The 26,085-nt window shown below is 40.3% G+C and overlaps 2 protein-coding genes across 2 annotated transcripts; both read right to left on the reverse strand.

Annotated features, from left to right (window-relative positions):
* Positions 1-1,311: 1,311 nt before the first annotated feature.
* On the reverse strand, positions 1,312-6,567 carry LOC135479580 (cytochrome P450 2U1-like). Its single transcript, XM_064759469.1, has 8 exons — positions 6,438-6,567; positions 5,712-5,940; positions 4,230-4,359; positions 3,641-3,800; positions 3,127-3,263; positions 2,760-2,853; positions 2,294-2,506; positions 1,312-1,816 (listed from the first exon to the last, which is right to left on the reverse strand). The coding sequence occupies exons 1-8, from the start codon at positions 6,565-6,567 to the stop codon at positions 1,635-1,637; spliced, it is 1,275 nt and encodes a 424-aa protein (XP_064615539.1). The 3' UTR covers positions 1,312-1,634.
* Positions 6,568-13,890: 7,323 nt separating this feature from the next.
* On the reverse strand, positions 13,891-20,223 carry LOC135479718 (cytochrome P450 2B2-like). Its single transcript, XM_064759621.1, is given in 9 exon segments — positions 13,891-14,048; positions 14,051-14,071; positions 14,531-14,731; positions 15,030-15,123; positions 16,177-16,313; positions 16,695-16,854; positions 17,269-17,398; positions 18,999-19,227; positions 19,878-20,223. Coding segments are annotated over 9 exon segments (1,476 nt in total).
* Positions 20,224-26,085: the final 5,862 nt, after the last annotated feature.

Consider the following 26,085-nt stretch of genomic DNA (forward strand, 5'->3'; position numbering starts at 1 on the left):
TGAGGTGTAATTTGTTTTCCTGAAAACAAAAAAAGGAAAAACTTACTTGAAACCGTTGAAACCGTCTGGTTAAGTACGCAAACAAGTTCGATTCCTATAAGTGCATACTTTTTTAGTGTTTAACAAAGTAGTCTAATGGCTGAATTTGAACCACGTAAGAAATTCTCTTTATATATATTTCTTTATATATTTTTATATATTTCTTTATACGCTATCTGTTAGATAAAATTAAATATATTATTGTAAATCTGTACAGATTGTGTAAAAAATTCTTTGACTGAAAGCGCATGGCTATGTACTACAGCTAACAACATATCGTACAATTACATTGAGAAAGGGGTCACCTGTTTAGCTTCTCAATTATTGTCTACTGAAGATACTTTTATATATTTAAGGATAATTCGTGAAGGAAAAGTTGTTACAAATACCAACATGTGACGGAAAATGACATTATCCTGTGCATTTACCGGCAATATAGAACGCTTATAATTAGCAACGAATATGTTAGTTCGGTCTATTCCATCGGAAATACCCATTACTGAACAACTTCAATCGCATACCAGGGAAGCCCTTGCGACATTTTGTTTACAATCTGTCACTGTGCGTAGTTTGGCAATCGACCTGAGGGACACGTGGACGATTTGCCATCCAGTTGCAAGAGTGAGTGAGCGAGTGAGTGATTGGGTCTAACGTTGTACTTAACAATTTTTCAGTCATATGACGACGACCTGTTGCAATAGGTCCTTTGTGTGTGAGAACGGCGGCGGATGCAGACTAGGGAAAAGTGGTGACAAGTACTGTTTTACCGGCCTCTGCCTTGGTGTGTGTGACCCCTATTAGGTGAATTTTTGTGAAAGATGTCATTGTTCAACCCTATCAGCAATTTGACAGGAGTTGTGTTAGGGGATGAAGATTATCAGCCCCGCAGCTTTCGGAGTCGTACATTTACGGACAGTGCTGTAAGGCCAAATGTTAGCATGTGAGGAAATGAAGAATTAATTGTGGACTGTGAAGGGAACAACAACAACTGCAACAACAACGCCACACAACGCCGGTCATACTGGATGGATCATGGCTCTCCTGCACCTATATGAAGCAATACAATTGCAAGCCATAGTAGGTTTCATGGCTAGATCATTTAGACCTTCAAGGTCAACACATGCACTCCCAAGCCCTTTCTAAAACCTTTGAATTTGTAATAAAAAAGGCATAACAATCACAAAATTTTAATGAGTTTTATTGATATCACTCTCTGTACACTATAAAATAAAGTAGAAAAAGATGTAATGAGGAGTTATATATGTTCTCTGATGAATTTGCATATTAAAAAAAATAAAAAAAGTACGCCACTTGGTCTTTTTCGCGTCATCGTCGTACCTTGCAGGCTCACCAGTTAAAGCACGGTAATGGTATTTTTTAGTGTTTGTATTACCCTTTTTCCGTGCATCTTGTCTACATGTACATTGGTCTCGTGTGGCTTTATTCTATCGCTCTGCTTGCAAATTACAATATTTTTAGGGTTAGTCGTCAAGGGAATTATACATTTCATCATTTCTTCCTTTACCAGTTTTCGATTCAGTTGCTAGTTAGGTATGTTTTGCATTACATTCCTTTCCACGCGGTCTAACTACCCTCTATCTCTTGTTGATGATCAATTGGTAAGGTTTGGGGTTCCGTGTAGTTGTATTGGTACCTTCTATCACATCAACGACTTGAGTTCCTGCCGTTTTAGTGAATTTAAACCTCTGTATAAGATTGCTGAAGATGAGGAACAACTCGATTCTGGCCAGACCTTCCCCTAGGCAAACCCGGGGACCTGCGAACAAAATAACGGCCCATGTTTATTGATACAATTGTAAGGAATTGTGCTGTTCCTCAAAATTAGTATACTCTATCATACAATCATTAGATGTTATGGGTCGACAAAGCAAGCGAGGAGACACCATGCAAACCCATGAGGCCATATTATAATCCTATGACCATCACAGACATTTTGTATATCTTTTTAACAAAAAACCATAAACTCCACTGCCGGTATTACTTAAATTCTGTATAAGCTTTGCTGCTAGGGGGGTTTAGGTTACTACTATTTAAGCATTTACATAAGCAGTGATGATAAAAACTTAGCAGAGAGAGGACGGCAGGGGTCCCAAGTCATTGCTTATTTGTGACCACTTGCCAGAGTCATGCTGACATCGCCGCTCTTAATTACTCAGTGCTCCAGTTTAATTATATTTAATAAAAGATCTAGGCTGTTTAGTTTAATTTTTGTTATCTTCCCTAGTTAACTTACCGACACCGAAGGGAATGAGGTATTCCTGTTTCTTCGGATCCAGCTTACCATCGGCTGTCAAGAACCGCTCTGGGAAAAACTCGTCGGGGAAGTCCCAGCATTTGGGATCTCTCAAAGCCGCATATAGATTACACAGCACGATGGTGTCTTTGGGGATTTTGTAACCGCCAAGTGTGGTTTCCCTATTTGCACGATGTGGAACAGTCATTGTGGCTGCAGAAAAGTAAACAGAAAACAATTTGTAATCTCCGTTACTACCACACTTTTATTTAAAACAGAATTTTGCTTTCCGGTTTTCTTGAGTCGCAAAAGTTTCATACACAGGCCACTGTTTGAATAATTCATAAACTTTCAAACTCAGGCCATTCGTTGATTCACATGCTGATTGATCTTGCCATTGACGCGAAACGTTCATTATGGTTGACGATTGGCGTACGAATGTCTGTTTCTCCGCCTAGTAACTTACCGATAGAAGAGCAACGCTCTATCTCTTTTAGTGTAGCTTCTAAATATGGAAGTGATCCGCGATCTTTCATGCTAACCCGGCGGCTTCCAATCACCTGAAAAGGCAGATCGATTGGTGTGTGAATAGGCATAAACATCAAACATATACAATGATCCCACATATCCGACCTGAGCGTTTTAGGGAAATATTCCTGTGTGCAATGTTTATTGCCAGTCAAATAATTGTCATTATGCAAGGAATCATTTCTTAATTTCATTCATCGATGAGTGTAAAAATTGCTATAGTACCGCTTTTCAAATCAATAACAACGAATTTAACACTAAAAATTTCTGCAAACCAGATGCTATTTCAGAGAGACTCTTCTCACCCTGTCAATTTCTTCTTGGCATTTCCTCTGAATCTCTGGGTAAGCGATCATGTAGAGAACAGACCAGTTCAGATTTGTAGCCGTAGTTTCGGAGCCAGCCACGTATAAGTCAAGGATTAAGCGGAACATATCATCCTCTGAAAGAAACCAACATGACAAAGTAATTATTTAAAATACTTAGTTAACATATCGACTGCTTCATACAGAATTCAGCATGCTATGGTTATAAGCTTTTTAATACTTGTCACATACCATGAAACACCAATCAAATAAATACACATGGAATTTTCATCAGCAAAATTTAACTCTCCAAACGAGAAACTAACAACTATGCCTTTTATTAAGCCAAATGAGTATGTTAAACTGAGTGCAATATCTGAAATGAAACCATGTACAGTCTGGACGTATGACATTCATGAATAATCTCACGCCAGATCTACATAGTTGGCCGATGAATTTTATCCTAAAATGTAACATACAATGTACAACATTCAGATGTTCATAGTACTTATACCTTCAAACTTCTGGCCCTCTTTTTGTCCACTCGTCACAGCGATGTAAGTATCAATGAAATCCCGAACGTTGTTCATGTCGTATGTTTTACGATGATTATCGATCTGTCCTTTGATGAAGCGGTAGTTGTGATCACGAGCTGCTAGGATTTTCTTCCATTTCTTGTTAATTTCAAAAACACACATATGTCAACAAAACGTAAAACAAAATTATCTATGACATAAAAACAGCAACTTTACTGAGAGATCAAAAGAGGTTGTAAATTTTGACCATTTTGAGGAGAATTGTATATTTAGTTTTTTTATTTATTTGATGCCTGTTTAACGGCACGCTGAAGAATTTTTCACTTATACCATGGAATAAACCTTGGACATTTGGCAAGTTAGCGATAAACTTTTACACATTTAACCTACAGATATGAACACCATTTTGAATTAAAGTCGTCGAACACAAGGCTGAGCATACGGCCACACGAACGTCATTGATCGCTTATGGTCACCGAGGCTCTACAAGCAGAAAATCATCTTTCTTCTTGTTAAAATAACTTCAGGCAGACCAAGACAGCATCTTTAGATCCAATCAAATCTCACCTCACTGTTGACTGGCAGGTACTTCAGGAAGGGGAGAAAAGTCTCTGGGCGGTACTGGGCCGCCCCGGCGGCAAAGGCTTGTTCAATGATGTCCAACAGGGCGATAAGTTCAGGGTCGTCATACTCGAATCTGAAAATTTAACGATTATGTTATCAACTTTGCAATTAAAATAGCATTCGCTGGAGTACAAAGATGCTCAGCATTGCCACGGTGCAATGATTTGGATGACTTAGTATGTCTCGTGAGAGACTGAATGTCTTCAGTCATCCAAGTGACAGAATTAGAAGCCGTGTTAGGCACTCCTCCAGGGGCAAGTCCAGCGGCCGATTCCACAAAGCCATTTCTGACTAAGTGGCCATCAATGTTGCCATACGACAAATATCTCCAAATTTCAAGATCCAGTACTAAAAACTATGCATAGTACATCGAGTTTTTTAAACTCTGATTGAACATAGGAAGGGCTTTGTGGATTCGTCCCTTGGTACACGGTACCCATAATATGTGGGTAAGAATGTGACATCGAAACTTTTTCGCTCCGTTGAAGTTTTCCCGTAAGTATCACAGCGTCGTTTCTACAAATACGCCATTCCCACAGGCAAGATTGATGGTTGTTCTGCCGATTGTACAATATACATGCAATGTATATGCAGTAATATGCAATAAAAGTGCTACAAACTCTATTAAGAGCGGTGTGTACATGGTACTAAATCAGCATTTCCGGTGTCATTGGTTCACTCAAGGACTGGACGAGACCAGATGGAGGCTGTCACAAACTAACGCAGCTAAATGGTCTGATATTACGGTAGTTGCTCAATCATAAAACCACGTTTTCAGCAGCGTTAGTTTGCGAGAGCCGCTACCTTACCTCGCCTATACTACGTGAACTCGCGAGACTCCTACAATGCTAATTCCGCTGATCGTATGCAGCAACCTGCGAATAGTCATGGGTTTCCCCCGGCTGTGCCCGTTTTCCTTCCACCATAATGCTGGCCGCCGTCGTATAAGTGAAGTAGTCTTGAGTACGGCGTAAAACACCAATCAGCATATTGTGCTCTATCTGAGACACTAAGCCAGCAAAATGATACTTATGTGATCAGTGGACGCATTTCTTTCAAAATAATTTCGTATTTTTTACTTTACGTCGAACGCTGTTAAACAATTTAGAAAGAAATAATATCTTTTGTTGCCCTATTTTTGTATTTACAATCATGAGGCCGTGCAAAATTGGCTTTGTATATCACACAATCAACGCTGGTTGGCTGACCTTGCAAAATTGTTCACGCTTGAATAAATCTGCCCTACCTAGAAATTAGCTTACGCCAAGCAGAGCCTGGATTTGCTTATCTGTAGCACCAACCAACCAGAAACGATTCTCTATCCATTTTACATCTCAGCGAGACTAAGTCTGGCAGTGGATTATTAATGGTCACAAACAGTGACGATAAGAGCCGAAAATCCTATCGCACAAACTGTTCACGCACCTGTTACCGAAAACAAGGGCGGAGATGATATTGGCGATGGCCTTCGACAGGGGTTCCTTAGGGTGGGCCACAGGACGTCCTTCAGAGGCAAGGAAAATCTTGGTGACTTCTTCAACTTCGTCCATGATTCTCTCCTCGAGAATGTTTTTACCCACACCGAAGTCCCTCAAAGTGGACAGCGTGAACCGTCGAAGAGCTTTCCATGTTTCACCATTTTGCCAAATCACACCTTAAAACAGAGAATATATATGCTTTTCTAAAAAGACTGACCTTTGGGAATTTGATTTTGTAAATTGCTCCACTCTTGGCGGCCTGAACTCTGGGTTGAAAATATAGTACATTCTCGTCAATAAAAAAAACATTCTTACTGTCAGGACATAATCTTTATTATTATTACTGTATATTCGTTTGTCTTACACATTTACTCATGTCTTTCTCACACTACGGTCATCATTTACCTCAGAATACTTTTACTGCAGGACAAACGTTATTATTTGTAAATCCTTCTTCTGAAGTAAGTTTTGTTATCCCCAACGATTACAATACAAAATCATCAGGTAGCACGATTAATTCAGACCAAATATGAAACAATGTACTTAAGAAACTACAAACGAAAAAACAACAGAAGTTAGGAGATAATAACACAGTGTCCAGTTTTCAGTATTATCACGAAGAAATTCGTAAAATATCACATTTGGCACAATTACGAACTAACAAGGAAGTTACCTTTCGCTCCGCTGGTTTTTTTGATGCTAGAGAGATGGCGAGGACGGTCATTGAAGATGTCTGACTTGGTCACAAAGGCCTCCTTTATGACTTCGTAGCTGTTTAGCACTACCGTGTTTTGAGCCCCCATACGCATATAAATAATATGGCCATATTTCTCGCTCAGGCGCATGAACATGCGAAAGGGCTGGTTGGCCCATGTCAGCAGCAAGTGTGTCCCGATAACTGGCACCCTAAGAGGCCCAGGTGGGAGATTCCCACCGATGTCCCAGAAACAGAACGCTCCCCAGATGCACAGTATCACAATGGCGATTGCCAGCAGGTGTGTGGCGTCGAAGAACACCATGGTGGTTGAACATTCGCCGGTGAAATGCGGTGGCAGGAATGACAAATGTGTCGAAACGGGAAGAATTTTTATATGCACATGGTGCTGTCCAACAATAACACCCACCAAACCCACCCCACTGGCTCCCCTACGCTAAAAATGCACCAAGTTTGATAAAACAAATACCAACACCGGTTACCCAGGTAAGAGTGGGTAAGACAGGTCCAGTACTTGGCTGTGTGAGGACGGGTTAGTTTAGAATGCACCATATGACTGACACCTGGCACAGTGAAAGCATTATGAATAGCAAATCAGGCATAAAGTCAAACATCCATGCATTCGGTCACGAGAAATGTAGAATGATATGACATTAATGAGGACTGTTTTACTATACACATATGTGACGGGAATAAAATAGACATGATTACCATTAAAGAATCTATTTTGTGTTTCTGCGAGCACAGTCTGTTTTGGCACATTATTAGTAATATAACTTTGCGTTTTGTATGATTTCATTGTTCTTGAAAAAACGAATGAGAGGGGGGGGGTGTCAATTTTTTTCCGTCTGTACATACAGATATACATGCAAACAGACATACATAGATTAGTTTACATGGCGACTCTATTTTATGGAATGATTTACTCCAGGGCAATAAGATGTGTTTCACGGATTCAGGCTGTTGTAATCAACCCTGGTCAGTTCATAAAAAACACTGCAATTGCTGCGGTTACAGTCTATGGATCCTACTTAAATAATTGCACGCAGCTTTAAATTTATTTCTTTATTTATTTGATTGGTGTTTTACGCCGTACTCAAGAATATTTCACTTATACGACGGCGGCCTGCATTATAATGGGAGGAAAATGGGCAGAGCCCGGCGAAAATCCATGACCAAGCGCATGTTGCTCCAGTTAAAGAGACCTTCCCACGTACGGTGCAGCTTTAAAAACTAAACTTGCATTTTTTCGATGGATAAACCACAGTTCCTGGTCGATTCCAGTGTTGTTTTGACGATTCCAGTGTTTAAACTATCAGGAAACAATGTTCATCTTTGAGAAAGGTACCGCTGACACACAAATGAAATGTGACGCATGGTCTCCTTAGCCTGACAAACATTACAAAGGTCTGAATCGCTTCCCTTGAATCTTTTTAACTATCTATTTATTGGGAGATGCAGGAACAAAGTGCAAAAATATTTATGCTTTTTCTACAAGAAAAGGAAAAATGGAGACTGTTATGAAGTTTGACAACAGGAATAGAGGACTCTCTCATGTCTTGTTAATCAAAGCGGCACAAAAGTATGCAGCTGTGCCTTACTCTCTCATGTCCTGTTAACCAAAGTGGCACAATAGAAACGGCAAGTGATAATAGCGATTAGGCCTGCAATGTTGACATAATTCCTTTCCCTTTCCGTGTGTTTCATATATTTGAGTTTGTCTAGTGTAACCTAAAATTGTATTGCATTATTTGTCAATAAGTCTATATATTTAAAAGCTTTAAGTTACCGTTGGCTATTTTTGTAAATGGTTCAAGGTGAGACACAATGCGCGTAGATTAGCATTGAGCGTTCAATCTTTCTACAAACAGATAACACTCTAACACTTTGAGCAGTTGATATGTTTCCAACACAAATGTGCAAAGTGCGTATGTTGTGTGATTAAAAAAATGAATACACGAATACACATGTTTTTGGCGACACGTTTTCTGCCATAATAAACACGTGCCTGGAATAATGTGCATGTTTATACAGCAGAAAGCTTTATGTGTTTTTACGAAACAACTGTTGTGAAAAACTAACGGCGTTAACAAGTGCTGTTAGATTAGGGCAAAAAATAAATTCCTTAGCATTTGTTTGGCGTGGTTGCTAATTGTTAGTTGATATAAAAGCAGACAACGGTGTTTGTTACCAGTTATAATGTTGTACATATACATAATGTAACTTTCCTGTAAAATGAACACTGGTATACAGATTTATGTTTATCAAATAACGGTGCCAGCAACATGTAACAAAGGAAAAGAACGAACAGTTTGTACATTTAGGCTCACGGCTCCGGGGCAAAAATATAGGTCGATGAAATTAGTGTCGCTTGCAACCGTATGTGGGAAGGTCTACCAGCAACCTGTGGATGGTCGTAGGTACACCCCTGGCTCTGCCTGGTTTCCTCCCACCACAATGCTGGCCGCCGTCGTATAAATGAAATATTCTTAAACATAAATAAATCACTGTCAGCTGTAATGATGTATAATTGAAACAGTGAAAATCTTAAAACGTTGCAATGAAAAATGATGTAAAACACAATAATTTGAATTAGAAAGGCGTTGAAATTGTGAATTTAGTCATTACGAGACGATGAAATATGTCGTCTTATAGCGCAGGTGCCGCACTCTACGCTCGCTTTACATCACTGCCACCACTTAGGAAGTTTGACACTTTTGATTCTGTACGATGCAAGTAGGCAGACTTAGACAGCTGCTCCACTGATGTCACAACACAGATCTGTAATTTGCATTCACCAATTACAATTCTTTCAGGTGTCCATCAAAATGGTGTTGGGCACACTTCAGATAAAGATTTTAATGCATCTTTGTAACTATTAATAAATACAAACGTTAAGACACTTTTGTTGTTTTCTGACATTAGTTCTGCTCCATCGTCATGATCCTTGTGACCTTGGCGTTTTCCAAGAATTCTGAACATAATTCGCTGGAAACGACACTAACGTGAAGGTACAGATCGACGCTGTAAGGGGTATAATCACAACTGATCACCACGTTGATTACCACGTTGATCAGGCAGGTATTTTTGGGTGTTTCCAGTTATCGGATTGTCACTGTACAGATAGATGCGGAGCTCTCTACATGTTATCTTTCCCGAAATGAGTGTCTGACCACCATAGATCTTCATTACATGCGAATTTTGTTTTTTTTTCACACATGTATTGGTTTGGCATAGTAAAAAAAGTTCCACTATACCTTAGTGACGTAGTTATGTCAAGCGCAATAATATCGCTCCCGGACTTTCCACCAATGAAATTATTATTGTGTTACTTGCAGTCAATTACTACATTTACATTGACAAATGCTGTTACGTCATAAACTAAGCAGTATTTCTGTCGTCCTCTCTATTATTCGCTGATCTTGACATTTGTCCCACTTGGATCGCTGGACATTCCGCCTTACCTGGCAATAAAGGAGCAGATAGGCTCGCCAAAGCAGCCTTAAGCCTGCTTGATTTATTGATTTATTGATTTGATTGGTGTTTTACGCCGTACCCAAGAATATTTCACTTAAACGATGAAGGCCAGCATTATGGTGGGAGGAAACCGGGCAGAGCCCGGGGAAAACCCACGACCATCCGGAGGTTGCTGGGAGACATTCCCACGTACAGTCGAAAAGGACGCCAGCATGAGCTGGACTTGAACGCACAGCGTCTGCATTCGTGTAAGCTTGCTTGATGTAACTTCTTATCTCAAATTGTCCATATCCGAGGCCCAACATGAAATACAGTCATTATCAGTTGAACGTTTTTATCACTCCTCTAACCCTGTTGTCAAACTTCATAACAGTCCCCGTTTTCCTTCTCTGGTAGAAAAGCAGAAATATTTTCACACTTTGCTTTGGGTAGCTCCCAGTAAATAGCTACTTAAAAAGATTCAATGGAAGCGATTCAGACCTGCGTAACGTTTGTCAGGCTAATGAGACCATTCATCATGTTTCACTTTCAACAGCGGTGCTCTTCTCAAAGGCGAACACTGTTTCCTGATATTTTAGACACAGGAATCGTCAAACAAACACTGGAATCACCAAGAACAATGGTTTATCCATCAAAAAATGCAAGTTTAGTTTTTGAATCTGTGGGCAATTATTTATGTAGGATCTGCAATTTGTAACCGCAGCATTGTAATAAACTTTTTTTTTCATGAATTAACCATGGTTGATTACCACAGCCTGTATCTCTGAAACACATCTTATTGCCCTGGCGTGAATCATTCCACGGAATGGAGTCGCCATGTAAAGTAATATATGCATGTCTGTCTGTCTCTCTGTGTCTCTGCCTGCCTGTCTGTCTGTCTGTATGTATTTATGTATTTATTTGATTGATGATTTACGCTCTGCTTAGAATATTTCACTTATACGACGGCGGCCAGCATTATGGTGGGAGAAAAACGGACAGGGCCAAGGGGAACCCACGACCATCCGCAGGTTGCTGGAAAACCTTCCCACTTACGGCCGGTGTATATATGTATCTAAAGAACATGGAAGGAATAATCTGAAAATTTAACTCTATTTCAGGAAGACGAAAAAAATTGCCCCTCCTCTCCACAAAAGTTTTTTTCAAGAAAATTATACAAAAGGCAAAGATATATTCCTAATAGTGTGCCCAAAAAGACCGTGCTCGCGAAATCACAAAATAGCTTCTTTAATACCAGTCGTGTCTATTTTATTCCCGTCACAAACATGTACAGTAAAACAGTCCTCATTAATGTCATATTATTCTGCATATCTCGTGACCGAATGCATGGATGTTTGACTTTATGCCTGATTTGCTATTCATAATTCTTTCACTGAGCCAGGTGTCAGCCACATGGTGCATTCCAAACTAACCCGCCCTCACACAGCCGAGTACTGGACCTTTCTTACCCACTCTTACCTGGGTAACCGGTGTTGGTATTTGTTTTATCAAACTTGGTGCATGTTTTAGCGTAGGGGAGTCAGAGGGGGTGGGTATGGTGGGTCATATTTTAACTTGAGTCAGAAATGGCTTGGAGGAGTGCCTAATACGGCTTGTAATTCTATCACCTGGATGAGTGAGGACATTCAGTCTCTCGTAAAACATACTAAGCCATCCAAATCATTGCACCATGCCAAGGCTGGGCAGTCCAGCGCATGCAAGTTTGAATGAATAACTGATAACGTAATCGTTAAATTTTCAGATTCGAGTATGAGTACCCTGAGCTTATCACCTTGTTGGACATCAATGAATAAGCCTTCACCGCCGGGGCGCCCAATACCGCCCAGAGACTTTTCTCCACTTCCTGAAGTACCTGCCAGGAAACAGTGAGGTGAGATTTGATTGGATCTAAATATTCCCTCTCAGTCTGGCTGAAATTATTTTAACAAGAGGAAAGATGATTTTCTGCTTGTGGAGCCTCGGTGACCATAAGCGATCAATGACGTTCGCGTGGCCCTATGCTCAGCCTTGTGTTCGACGACTTTGATTCAAAATGGTGTGCATATCTGTACTTTAGATTTGTAAAAGTTTATCGCTAACTTGCCAAATATCCAAGGATTACTCCATGGTATAAGTGAAAAGTTCTTCAGCGTGCCGTTAAACAGGCATCAAATAAATAAAAAAATAAATATACAATACTCCTCAAAATGGTCAAAGTTTACAACCTCTTTTGATCTCTCAGTAAAGTTGCTGTTTTTATGTCATAGATAATTTTGTGTTACGTTTTGTTGACATATGTGTGTTTTTGAAATGAACAAGAAATGGAGGAAACTCCTAGCAGCTCGTGATCACAACTTCCGCTTCATCAAAGGACAGATCGATAATCATAGTGAAACGTACGACATAAACAACGTTTAGGATTTCATTGATACTTACATCGCTGTGACGAGTGGACAAAAAGAAGGCCAGAAGTTTGAAGGTATAAGTACTATGAACATCTTAATGCTGTACATTGTATGTTACATTTTAGGATAAAATTCATTGGCCAACTACGTAGATCTGGCATGAGGTTATTCGTAAATGTCATACGTCCAGACTGTACATGGTTTCATTTCAAATATTGCACTTAGTTTAATATACTCATTTGGGTTAGGGGGCGCAACGTAATGATCCAGAAGCCTCTCACCAATGCGGTCGCCGTGAGTTCACCTCCAGCTCATACTGGCTTCCTCTCCGGCCGTAAGTGGGAAGGTCTCCCAGCAACCTGTGGATGGTAATAGGTTTCCCCCGGGCCCTGCCCGGTTTCCTCCCACCATAATGCTGGCCGCCGTCGTATCAGTGAAATATTTTTGAGTACGGCGTAAAGCACCATTCAAATAAATAAATCATTAAATGTTGGCTTGGTCTATTCCATCGGCAATACCCATTACAACTTCATTTCGCGGACGACCTGTCAATGTGCGCAGTGTGGCAATCGACTTGACCGACGAATGGACGATTTTTCCATCCAGTTGCAAGAGGTTCTTTCAGAGAAGTGTGTTTTTCAGAGAACGACGGCGCATGCACACCAGGCAAAAGTAGTGAAAAAGTACAGTTTCATTCGGCCTCTGCCTTGGTGTGTGCGACCCGTATTAAGTGAATTTTGTGAAAAATTTCATCGTTCAAACCTTATCAGAAATTTGTCTGGAATTGTGTCAGGGGGACCAGGGTTATCAGACCCGCAGCTTTCGGAGATCGCAGATTTAGGGGACAGTGTGTAAGGCCAAATGTTAACATGTAAGTAAATGGAAAATTAATTGTGGACTGAAAGTCACTGCAACAGCTACAACATCAACGCCACACCCAGTCATACTGGCTTGATCATGGTCGCAGGTACCTATAAGTAGCAATACAATTGCAAATCAAAGTACGTTTCATGACTAGATCATTTAGACCATGGATAATTTCTTCAAGCTTAAACACAGGTTGCCCCAAGCCCTGACTGAAACTAAGACTTTATCCTTTCATTTTCTAATAAAAAAAAACATAATAAGCACAAAAATTTTAATGAATTTTATTGATATCACCATCTGTACACTATAAACAAAGTAAAACAAACATGTAACTGAGATATAGGATTAATATATCTCATGCATTTACACAATAAAAAATATAGAAAAAATAGGCCACTGTGTCTTTTTCACGTCATAGTCGCGCTTAGGAGACTTGCCAGCTAAAGCACGGTAATAGTAACTCCCATACTGTTCGTATCAGTTTCTTTCCATGCATCTTGCCTACATGTACACCGGTCTCGTGTGGCTTTATTCTATCGCTCTGCTTGTAAATTACAATATTTTTAGGGTAAGTCGTCAAGGGAATTATAAACTTCATCATTTCTTCCTTTACCAGTTTTCGATTCAGTTGCTAGTTAGGTATGTTTTGCATTACATTCCTTTCCACGCGGTCTAACTGCCCTCTATCTCTTGTTGATGATCAATTGGTAAGGTTTGGGGTTCCGTGTAGTTGTATTGGTACCTTCTATCACATCAACGACTTGAGTTCCTGCCGTTTTACTGAATTTAAACCTCTGTATGAGATTGCTGAAGATGAGGAACAACTCGATTCTGGCCAGACCTTCCCCAGGCAAACCCGGGGACCTGCGAACAAAATAACGGCCCATGTTTATTGATGTAATTGTTAGGAGCTGCGATTTTCTTCAAGATTATTATGCTCTGTTATACAACCATCAGATGTTACAGGTCGACAAAACAAGACAAGAGACACAATGCAAAGCCATGAGGCTTTAGCATGATCCGATGACCATCACAGGCATTTTATATATCTTTTTAATAAAATACCATAAACTCCACGGCCGGTTTTACTTAAATCCTGTCTAAACTTTGCTGCTAAGGGGATTTAGGTTGCTACTATTTAAGCATTTACATGAGCAGTTACAATAAAAACGTAGCCAAGATAGGACGACAGGGGGCCTCATGTTATTGGTTATTTGTGACCATTTGCCAAAGTCATGCTGACATCTCTGCTCTTAATTACTCAATACTGCAAAGATCTAAGCTGTTTAGTTTAATTTTTGTTATCTTCCCTAGTTAACTTACCGACACCGAAGGGAATGAGGTATTCCTGTTTCTTCCGATCCAGCTTGCCATCGGCTGTCAAGAACCTCTCTGGGAAAAACTCGTCGGGGAAGTCCCAGCATTTGGGATCTCTCAAAGCCGCATATAGATTACACAGCACGATGGTGTCTTTGGGGATTTTGTAACCGCCAAGTGTGGTTTCCCTATTTGCACGATGTGGAACTATTTGCACGATGTGGAACAGTCATTGTGGCTGCAGAAAAGTAAACAGAAAACAATTTGTAATCTCTGTTACCACCACATTTTTATTCAATACAGAATTTTGCTTTCTGGTTTTTTTTTTAGTCACAAAACTGTCATACACAGGCCACTATTTGAAGAATTCATAAACTTTCACACTCACGCCTTTGTTTAAATAACAGTCTTATTTATCTTACAACTGACGCAAAACGTTCATTATGGTTGACGATTGGCGTACGAATGTCTGTTCCGATTCCTTGTACCTGTGATTTCAACTTACCGATAGAAGAGCAACGTTCTATCTCTTTTAGTGTAGCTTCTAAATATGGAAGTGATCCGCGATCTTTCATGCTAACCGGACGGCTTCCAATCACCTGGAAATGCAGATCGATTGGTGTGTGAATAGGCATAAACATCAAACTTATCAAAAGACCCCACAGATCTGACCTGAGCGCTTTAAGGAAATTTTCCTGTGTGCAATGTGTTACGACCCAAACTGCCTGTATTATAAAGAGATGGCTTGTTCGAAATACACGACAGTTTAGCCGCACACAAAAGTAACCAAAACCAGCAGATTTTATTTTACAACAATTTATTAGCTTAACAAGAACAGATAATAAGACTTATACAAATACTAAAGTACTAAAGTTTAACAAGAAAGGATAGCAGTATCTATACAAATACTAAAGTACTTACGGTGTCAAGTCCAAACGGACGCATATATTCCACAATATATATACCACACAGGCATAAATGCTCAGAGGCAAATTCACAAGAGGGAAAATCCACAGTATAACTGAGTGTATGACGAAATATACACAAAATTCCACAGACAGGGTCCGTGTACTAATAGGCACTGTGTATACAAGAGCACAAATTAAACATAGTTCAGACTGAACGAGTGCTCGGTGGAGATAGGATAAGAGAAAGCCAGAGGCTATAGAGACACCAAAATTCAGCACAAATGGCCTACTAAAGTAATACACAGCAAAAGCATCCAAGCTCTCAATAATTCTCCTTTCTCCGTTCTCTGTTCTCTCCCTCTCTCCCTCCCTTTGACCTGCTTTCATAGGTCTTATATAGCCTGGTGGAATTGTCCAGAATAAGAAAATTCCTGAACACTTGATGTAAACAAACAGGCACCGAACTGAGCGTATTCTGGAATATTCTAAGGTAGAGGCAGACAGCACTCGCTGAACTTAGCATATGTAAACAGTGGCAAGCTATATTTAGAAACTGACGGCAGTCGTGCACATAACAAATGTTTTTTGCCAGTCAAATAATTGTCATTATGCAAGGAATCATTTATTTATTTCATTCATCGATGAGTGTAAAAATTGCTAGTACCGCTTTTCAAATTAATAACAACGAATTTAACACTAAAAATCTCTGTAAACGATATGCTATTTCAGAAAGACTCTTCTCACCTTATCAATTTCTTCTTGGCATTTCCTCTGAATCTCTGGGTAAGCGATCATGTAGAGAACAGACCAGTTCAGATTTGTAGCCGTAGTTTCGGAGCCAGCCACGTATAAGTCAAGGATTAAGCGGAACATATCATCCTCTGAAAGAAACCAACATGACAAAGTAATTATTTAAAATACTTAGTTAACATATCGACTGCTTCATACAGAATTCAGCTTCCTATGGTCATAGGTTTTTCAATATTTGTCACATACCATGAAACACCAATCAAATAAATACACCTGGAATTTTCTTCAGCAAAATTTAACACTCCAAACGAGAAACTAGCGTCTATCCATGCCTTTTATTAAGCCAAATGAGTATGTTAAACTGAGTGCAATATCTGAAATGAAACCATGTACAGTCTGGACGTATGACATTCATGAATAATCTCACGCCATATCTACATAGTTGGCCGATGAATTTTATCCTAAAATGTAACATACCATGTACAAGGCTCAGATGTTCATAGTACTTATACCTTCAAACTTCTGGCCTTCTTTTTGTCCACTCGTCACAGCGATGTAAGTATCAATGAAATCCCGAACGTTGTTCATGTCGTACGTTTTACGATGATTATCGATCTGTCCTTTGATGAAGCGGTAGTTGTGATCACGAGCTGCTAGGAGTTTCTTCCATTTCTTTTCAGTAGGAAAAACACATCAACAAAAAGTAACACAAAAGTACTCATGAAATAAAAAACAGCAACTTTGCTGACAGATCAAATCAAGTTTTAAATTTTGATTATATTGTGGAGCATTGTATATTTATTTATTTGATGCCTGTTTAACGGTATGCCGAAGAATTTTTCACTTATACCATGGAATAAACCTTGGACATTTGGCAAGTTAGCAAAAACGTTTACATATTTGACCCACAGATATGCACACCATTTTGAATTAAAGTCGCCGAACACAGAGCTGTGCATGCGGCCACGTGAACGTCGTTATTGGCTTATTGTCACCGAGGCTCCACAAGCAGAAAATCATCTTTCCTCTTGTTAAAATAATTTCAGCCAGACCGAGAGGGAATATTTAGATCCAATCAAATCTCACCTCACTGTTTCCTGGCAGGTACTTCAGGAAGGGGAGAAAAGTCTCTGGGCGGTATTGGGCCGCCCCGGCGGCGAAGGCTTGTTCAATGATGTCCAACAGGGCGATAAGCTCAGGGTCGTCATACTCGAATCTGGAAAGTTAACGATTACGTTAACGATCAACTTTTCATTCAAACCAGCATGCGCTGGCGTGCAATGATGCTCAGCCTAAAGAAGATGCAATGATTTCGATCATTTAGTGTGTCTCGTGTGCTCGTGAATGTCTTCACTCATTCAGGTGATAGAATTTCACGTCGTATTCGGCACTCCTCCAGGGGCAAGTACAGGGTTTTCCAAAGCCATTTCTGACTAGTTAAAATATAAAATACGGTTTGAAAGTTTGTTTTTGAACTTTTGTCCTCACCCCTACCCCTCCCCAATGTTTTCTTACGACTAATGTGTCCAAATCTCAACATCCAGTACCAAAAACTAAGCACAATACATCGGTTTTTTTTTTAAATTTTGATTTAATTCAGAATTGGTTTTGGGGAATTGGCCTTCTGGTACATACCATAGTATTTAAGTAAGAATGTGAGATTGACATTTTTTGGCTCCGTTGAGCTATTCTGTGAAATATCTCAGCGCTGTTTCCACAAATACGCTATTCCCGAAAGCAAGATTTATGGTAGTTCTGCTGATTGTACAATATACATGCAATGTATATACAATAATATGTAATAAAAATGCTACAAACTGTATACAGATGTACAAGGTGCTGAATTAGCATTTCCAGTGTCGTCATTTCACACAGAGACTGGACGAGACCAGATGGAGACTGTTGCAAACTAACTAATGATCGGTTATTACGGTAGTTGCTACATTGAACATACATCATGCATATTGCATAGACGGGATTGTCGGTCAACCGTGGGGTAGGTTCCATCATAAAACCACATGTTTTAGCAGCGTTAGTTTGCGAGAAGCACTACCTTACCTGGCCCATACCTGCGTGAACTCGCGAGACCCCTAAAATGCTGACTTCTCTTATCGTGAGCAAGAATTAGACATATGCTGAACAAACTACAGCCGTACGTGGGAAGGTCTTCCAGGAACCTGCGGATGGTCGTGGGTTTCCCCCGGGCTCTGCCCGGTTTCCACCCACCATAATGCTGTAATGCTGGCCGCGGTCGTATAAGTGAAATATTCTTGAATACGGCGTAAAACACCAATCAAAAAAACAAACAAACAAAAAAAAAATACAGCTACGTGCAAGGTTTTTACAATCCTTCGAGGCTTCTTGTTTGTATGTAATTTTTGTTTTTGAGTTACTACAGGTGTGTAGTGGTCTATTTGAGAGACCAAGCCAGCAAAATGATAATTATGTAATCAGTAGACGCATTTGTTTCAAAATAATTTGTATTTTTCACTGTAGATAGAACTGCATTAAACAAGAAATAATATCTTTTGTGGCCTTATTTCTGTATTTACAGTCACGAGACCTCATGACCTTGGCTTTAAATAGCACACAATCGACGCTGGATGGTTGACAGTGGAAGCCCCCTGGGTTAAACCTTGCGCTACTGGCTTTCGCCAAGCTTAGCCTGGACTTGCTTATCTGTAGCACCAACCAACCAGAAACGATTATGTATCCATTTTACATCTCAGCAAGTCTAAATCGGTCAGTCGAGTATTAATGGTCACATACAGTGTCGATAAGAGCCGAAAATCCTATTGCACAAATTGTTCACGCACCTGTTACCGAAAACAAGGGCCGAGATGATATTGGCGATGGCCTTCGACAGGGGTCCTTTAGGGTGGGCCACAGGACGTCCTTCAGAGGCCAGGAAAATCTTGGTGACTTCTTCAACTTCGTCCATGATTCTCTCCTCGAGAATGTTTTTACCCACACCGAAGTCCCTCAAAGTGGACAGCGTGAACCGTCGAAGAGCTTTCCATGTTTCACCATTTTGCCAAATTACACCTAAAAACAGAAAATATATATGCTTTTCTAAAAGGGTGGTCTTTGGGAAATCGCTTTGCTGCTTGGCGGCCTGAACTCTGGGTTGGACATGTAGTTCTCTTACTTTATGCTTATATTCCATTTCATTCTCATCAATAAATAAACATTCTTACTGTCAGAGCATTATCTTTATTATTATTACTGTAAATTCGTTTGTCTTACATATTTACTCATGTCTTTCTCACACTACGATCATCATTTACCTCAGAATGCTTTTACTGGAGAATAATCGTTATTCATTGTGGTTATTTCTTCTAAAGTATTTTTTGTTATTTCCAACAATTACGATACAAAATCGTCAGGTTGCAAGGCTAATTCAGTTCAAAGATATACTTAATGAATCAAAAAAGAAAAACCAACAGAAGTTAGGTGCTATTAACAAAGTGTCAAATCGCACTATTATCTCTCAATAATAATACATACAATACATAATCGTCAGGTAGCACGACTAATTCAGATCAAATATGTAATAATGTACTTAATAAACTACAGACGAAAGACCAACAGAAGTTAGGTGATATTAACACAGTGTCCAGTTTTCAGTATTATGGCGAAGAAGAAATTTGTGAAATTTAACATTTAGCACAATTACGAACTAACAAGGAAGTTACCTTTCGCTCCGCTGGTTTTCTTAATGCTGGAGAGATGTCGAGGACGGTCATTGAAGATGTCTGACTTGGTCACAAAGGCCTCCTTGATGGCTTCGTAGCTGTTTAGCACTACCGTGTTTTGAGTCCCCATACGCATATAAATAATATGGCCGTATTTCTCGCTCAGATGCATGAACATGCGAAAGGGCTGGTTGGCCCATGTCAGTAGCCAATGCGTCCCGACAACTGGCACTCTAAGAGGCCCAGGTGGGAGATTCCCACCGATGTCCCAGAAACAGAACGCTCCCCAGATGCACAGTATCACAATGACGAATGCCAGTAGGACAGTGGCATCGAAGAACACCATGGCGGTGGAACATTCGATGGTGAAATGCGGTGGCAGGAATGACGAATACGTCGCACCGTGAAGGACTTTTATATGCGGAGGGTGCTGTCCAACAAATAACACCCAATGCTCCCTATCCCCACCCACCCCCACCCCCGCTCCCCTGCGCTAAAGAAAATGCACAATGTTTAATGAAACACCGGTTACCCAGGTAAGAGTGGATAAGAAAGATTTGATACACGGCTGTGCGAGAGCCGGTTAGTTTCCAAAGCACCACATGACTGACACCTGGCTCAGTGAAAGAATTATGAATAGCCACTCAGGCATAAAGTCAAACATCCATGCATTCGGTCACGAGATATGCAGAATGATATGACATTATTGAGGACCATTTTACTCTACATGTATGTGACGGGAATAAAATAGACATGATTACCATAAAAGCATCTATTTTGTGATTCTGCGAGCACGGTCCTTTTGGCATGCGGTTAGCAATATACCTTGGCCTTTTGTATAATTCAATTGTGTCCGAAAAGATATTTCTTTTTGTGGCAAGTTTTTCCGTCTATCTAAAGTAGAATTAAATCTTCAGATTATTCCTTCCATGTCCCACAAGTGAAACATGATGTATGGTCTCCTTGGCCGGACAAACATTACACAGGTCTGAATCGCTTCCATTGAATCTTTTTAAGTAGCTATTTACTGGGAGAAGCCCTGAGCAAAGTTGGAAAATATTTCTGCTTTTCTGCTAGAAAAGGAAAATGGAGGTTGTTATGAAGTTTGACAACAGGAATAGAGGAGTGATAAAAGCGTTCAATTGATAATGACTTTATTCCATGTTGGGCCTCGTATGTGGACAGCTTGAGATTAGAAATTACATCACGATGAATGAAGGACAGACCATCTGATTCTTCATTACCTGTTGAGCCGGATAAGCCCATGCAGGGACCCAATCGAAATAGATGCCAAAACCTACAAAAAATATAGAGAACGACGGATAAACTACTTGGTATGGAGTATGATAACATTTTGTCCACGTAAATGAAAAAATAGACGACATTTAAGGCACTAAGAGATTGTACATTAAATAGCCCTTAACTGTCCTACGAATTACCAATAAATAGCCTTATGCACCTTAGGTAAGCCTTGCTCACAGCACCGATCCCGAAATGCTCTGTGCCCAGTAAACTATGGTGCTGTATTGACGAGTCCGAGCGTATATAACTGATCAGTCGTTGCCATTTTGTTTTTCGCTGATATTTTCTTTCCATATTGTGTACATCTGGGATCGGGTCTATCTTAATCCGAGTGTAAATTTACGTTGGACTCTGTTCATTTATGTACACTGCACGTTATTTGTTGTTGGCTGGCTGTCAGCCCTATATACATGTACTATATGTACATGTATATACAGTGTACATGGTGTGGGGAGATAATGCATGGGCTCGGAGGGCTCCGTTTCCCTTCCTCTCCCCATGCAGCCTGTTTCCCATGCCCATTCGGTCTGTTCCCCCACAGAGTTATGGTACTTAATTTCCGGGTTGGCCGCTGCGTGAAGAAAACTTTACTTTGAAGCCACTTTATCCCCCCCCCCCCCCGCCCCCAACTCCTTCGAAACGAAGGTTGAAATTTTTTGTTTTGTGCTGATACATGTATATGTTTTTACATGTCCTCAATTGTTCGCTAAGACGTAAAGCCACAGTCTTTCATGTATCCTGTACTTACCCACAAGGATCGGTTTATGAAAGAACAAATCATTCAGAATTGCATCTAGCTCTGCTGAATATACAGACAGGTTATCCGACTATCTAAGAACTTTTATCGGAATTCTGTTACACAAACAGAAGCACTAAACTTATAAGTTATAGGCACCTAGAGGCATTGGTGTAAACCAGTGTAACGTTAGCAATCCCAGAAATATATATGGACTGTCTGATACCTGGGCTAGGGGCCGTTTCAATAAAGCCATTCCTCAAAATTTAAATTCCCTTCACGATGCTTGGTTTTTTTCGATACCGCAGGAAGATGAAATTTGGCTACGTTTATCTTAAGGTGATATTGACAAGGTGGACGAAATTTTAAGGGGTTAAGCCCTAAAATAAGGTCTAAATTGTATTTCAAATATTGATTTATATGTCGGAAATGACTCTGTGTAGTTGGCCCCTGAGTATGTAAATCCATCAATACAGATGGTAGTTGGACCTTTTAGAGAGGATCGAGATGGCGGTACACACTCTTTTTGTAAACCGCTGCTTCTGAGCCCGGTACTCTGCAAAATACTTCATGTCCTGTGGTATACATTCATTTTATGTTCAATTCTTTTCAGATGGCTCGAACGAAAATATACTGGTGCATGGATGTTCTTGCACTAGCCTGGATGGTAACATCGAATATTTCAGATATATGGCGGCAGTCAGGGCTCAGTTTCACAAGACTCCCATCCGATATTTTTTATCGTACATTTGTCGAACGATAAATTGTAAGTCACTATTACTGTACCATTGTCCCATATGTGCAATTATCGCACATCTACGACATATTTGTGAAACTAATCCTAGGTTTATGTCTGAAGCGAAATGGGAGTGACCTCACCCTATCCAGTTTCCGGGCAATTCTTTTGAACAAAAGGCAACGTAGCCAGGGCGGTCCCGCGATCTCACCGGTCAGACGCCGGATTACGAAATGATGAAATACAGCCAATCCCGTGCCGAGTATTATTTATCAGTGCTGGTTGTAGGCCTTTACCGTCCTCCAGCGAGTATTTATTTGATTCGTGTTTTTCACCGTACTCATGCATGTTTCACTTATACGACGGCGGCCAACATTATGGTCTAATAAACCTCACGGAAAACCTTCGACCAATCGCAGGTTGATCGCTGATCACTCCATGTACGGCTGGAGAGGAAGCCCGAAAATGTTGGGCTTGTAATCACGGCGACTTAAACTGGGTTATTGCGACACATCGGCCAAGGAATCCCCTCCAACCAGTAAGCTAAAAACAACAACATTTTGCAATGTCTCATAAAACCCAATCTATAGCTGGAATAGCTGTGTTGTTCATTTTGAAATCAGCCTGCTGTTGAACGTGTAAAAACAAAAATCACAGAACATCTGCTTTGATACATTACACTGGACTGTTTCCTTTGTACCCCAGCTGTAGGACAGCCACGTGTCACAACCATATACACTCTTTAACAAAACGTAACAGGTGCCCGTCTGACTGTATCACCAAATCCCCCCCCCCCCCCCCCCCCCACCACCACCTACAAACATCCCCCAACACCTCACACCTACATGTGCGACTTGGTGAGGGAGGCAGTGTGGGAAGGGTTGCGTCTATACGGTGGGGGCGGCTGAAAGCTTATCACTCGTGCTAGCCAGTGGTTATTTATTATTTTGCCTGACCACCAAGAGCGTCTCTACAGGAGACATTGTTGCTCCCGCCAACACGCCATGATGTACTACACCATTTTCCTCACGACTCCAGGTACATCTGTACTCTTGGCCATCACTGCAGTCATTCTTCTGGTGTGAGTTTTAAAAGTGACGTTTTTCTTTGCACTTACATCATTTTCTTACAAGACGTTTCCTGTTATATTTAATGGTGATCTTTAAATTAAATAGTGTATGGCCTTGATTTAACGAGCTGAAAAGCGGTTTCAAGGCAACAGTGTATGTACATACATGTGTATATTCACGTAACTAAAAACCGTCTAAGATGCGACTGATTTATGCATCTGTTCAGTTATCTATCAGTTGCTTGTTGCAGAATGATCTGTACAGATAACCTGTCCAGATAACTGCTAGATATTTTTACATCCATAAACCGATGCTTATTCATTGTAACTATTCACATTCGGGAAACGTTGAATCGTTAGCATACAAAGTTTAATTTATGAGGCTACCGATTCTGTAAGACGGGTCCGAAGTTGGGGGTCACGTGACCACCCCTTCGGGCCTAAAACAAAATGGCTGCCTAATGTTAAAGTTTTGGGGGAAACGGTCACCTTTTTTTTTGGCACTTCACTAGCGACCAGTAAGGCCTAGTTGACAAAATAACGTCACGAAAGCTCTGCAGAAATACTCAGACTATCTTGAAACCTGACAATTATACAAATGCAATGGATACAAGGTCGCTGACAGCAATTCCAAAATAGGCATTTTCCTATGCAGTAACGTTAGGAGGGCGGTTTTCTTCACCCAAGCCGTTTGTTACTAAGGAGGTCACGTGGTCTGTAGCTTCCTCCGACTTTACAGATATAGATGGATAGATAGATTTGTTTGAAAATAATCCAGAATTATATTTTAAGATATTTTACACATTGGGGTTTTGACAATGATGATTTGAGAAGGTGGTCATTAAAGATAATAATCACAAAGATAATTTTTGCATATGCCGAGCATTATTCTATGAAAACATAATTATTTTTAAGTCCATCTCAGAAAACAAAACACTCTGAATAATACTTGGTGTCCGAATTGTTATGTTTTCTGATTTCCTTCACAGGATCACCATCTGGCCGTTCCGCCCACAGGCCCTGTACAAACTCCCCGGCCCCAGTTCACCCTGGAACCCATTGGGGGCGCTCTTACAGGTGGCCAAAAAGGTAGATGATCAGGGTAGCCAATAATTGATTATCATCTTTTATCTCCCCTACAATGTTTAGAACATGTGTTACGTATTAGAAATCTAAAACAAGGCGTTAAATGGCATTCGGCGAATTACATAACATCAGTGAACTCGACTCGCATGCTGTGATCTCGACTTCAGCCATATGTATAATGGCAAATGTCGGTGTTGAAAGTGTTCAGTGCATATTACGTGCTCACATGTAGTATATTCGAGGTACCACTACATTAGCTATTATGTAGGTTTTTTTTTGTTCTTTATTTTCATAGATTAGAAATGTCTTGATGGATTTCTCGTTTAAAATCTCATTCTGTTGCATTTTAAACGGCCACAGTGAAATTCTATTAATGGCATTAAACTGTGTATGAAAAGACAACCAAGATCTAAAAAGATCTTTCCATTTTTATATATAAAAGATCTTTTCCATTTTTATATATAAAAATATAAGCCTTGAGCCTGATTTTACACTACAGAGTGAGACAAAAAATATAATTAATTGATAACCAAGTTTTCCATTTTAATGTTATGTATGTCATGTGTTGTGCTCTACCCACTCACCCCACCCCCTTGATTACAGGGGAGTATATCCTGACACTGGAGTTTATGAAATGTTCTTTATTGCGCTGAATTCCCGTTCCACGACGTGAATTGATAAGACTGTGTCAACGCGTGAGCACTTTGGACATGTCAGGAAAATCTCACTTAGTTTGATTTCGCCTTCCATTAATTTCAAGTGGAACTTGTGTTCGAAATGTCAGGCCTATAATCTAAAAGAACTGGTTTCGTTAAACATCAAGCTTTATTGGTGTTTGTCGTTGCAGGGTGTTACACAGTACGACATTGAATGCACAGAGAAGTATGGAAAGGTGTACGGGTAAGTTCTGTTGTCCTTCCCTCGCCCCCCCCCCCCCCACACCCCCTTTAGCCAATAACCAATCCCACACATCTACCCCCCCCTCTTAACACATAACCTTCCTTTCCTCAAAACTCGCTCCCTTCAAGTCATACCCACCCCCAACCCCAACAACCCTCACCCCATTCACAACCTGTGCCCTATCCACCCACCCCACCTCACCCACCCCATCCCCCGTGTGTAATATACAATCCGATAACCTGTATCTCGCCTTGTACAGTATTTATGAAACGTAATGTGCTGTTTACTCTGTACTTAGTTTATGGCATGTACTAACGTGTAACAGACACTCAATCTTCAGGGTTTTGGGGGAGGGTATAAATGGATTTATCAGCAGTTA

Source organism: Liolophura sinensis, chromosome 12 (genome assembly GCF_032854445.1).
Source record: "Liolophura sinensis isolate JHLJ2023 chromosome 12, CUHK_Ljap_v2, whole genome shotgun sequence".
In the NCBI taxonomy this organism is placed as follows: Eukaryota; Metazoa; Mollusca; class Polyplacophora; order Chitonida; family Chitonidae; genus Liolophura; species Liolophura sinensis.

Bases quoted from the DNA above. Each gene is read 5' to 3' on its own strand.
- LOC135479580 (XM_064759469.1), bottom strand. From the start codon at position 6,567: ATGGGGGCTCAAAACACGGTAGTGCTAAACAGCTACGAAGTCATAAAG. The intron at 2,507-2,759 runs GTAAGTTACTAG...ACTTTTCTGCAG, and splicing joins AGAGCGTTGCTCTTCTATCG to CCACAATGACTGTTCCACAT. The intron at 1,817-2,293 runs GTAAGTTAACTA...TTTTGTTCGCAG, and splicing joins CCTCATTCCCTTCGGTGTCG to GTCCCCGGGTTTGCCTAGGG.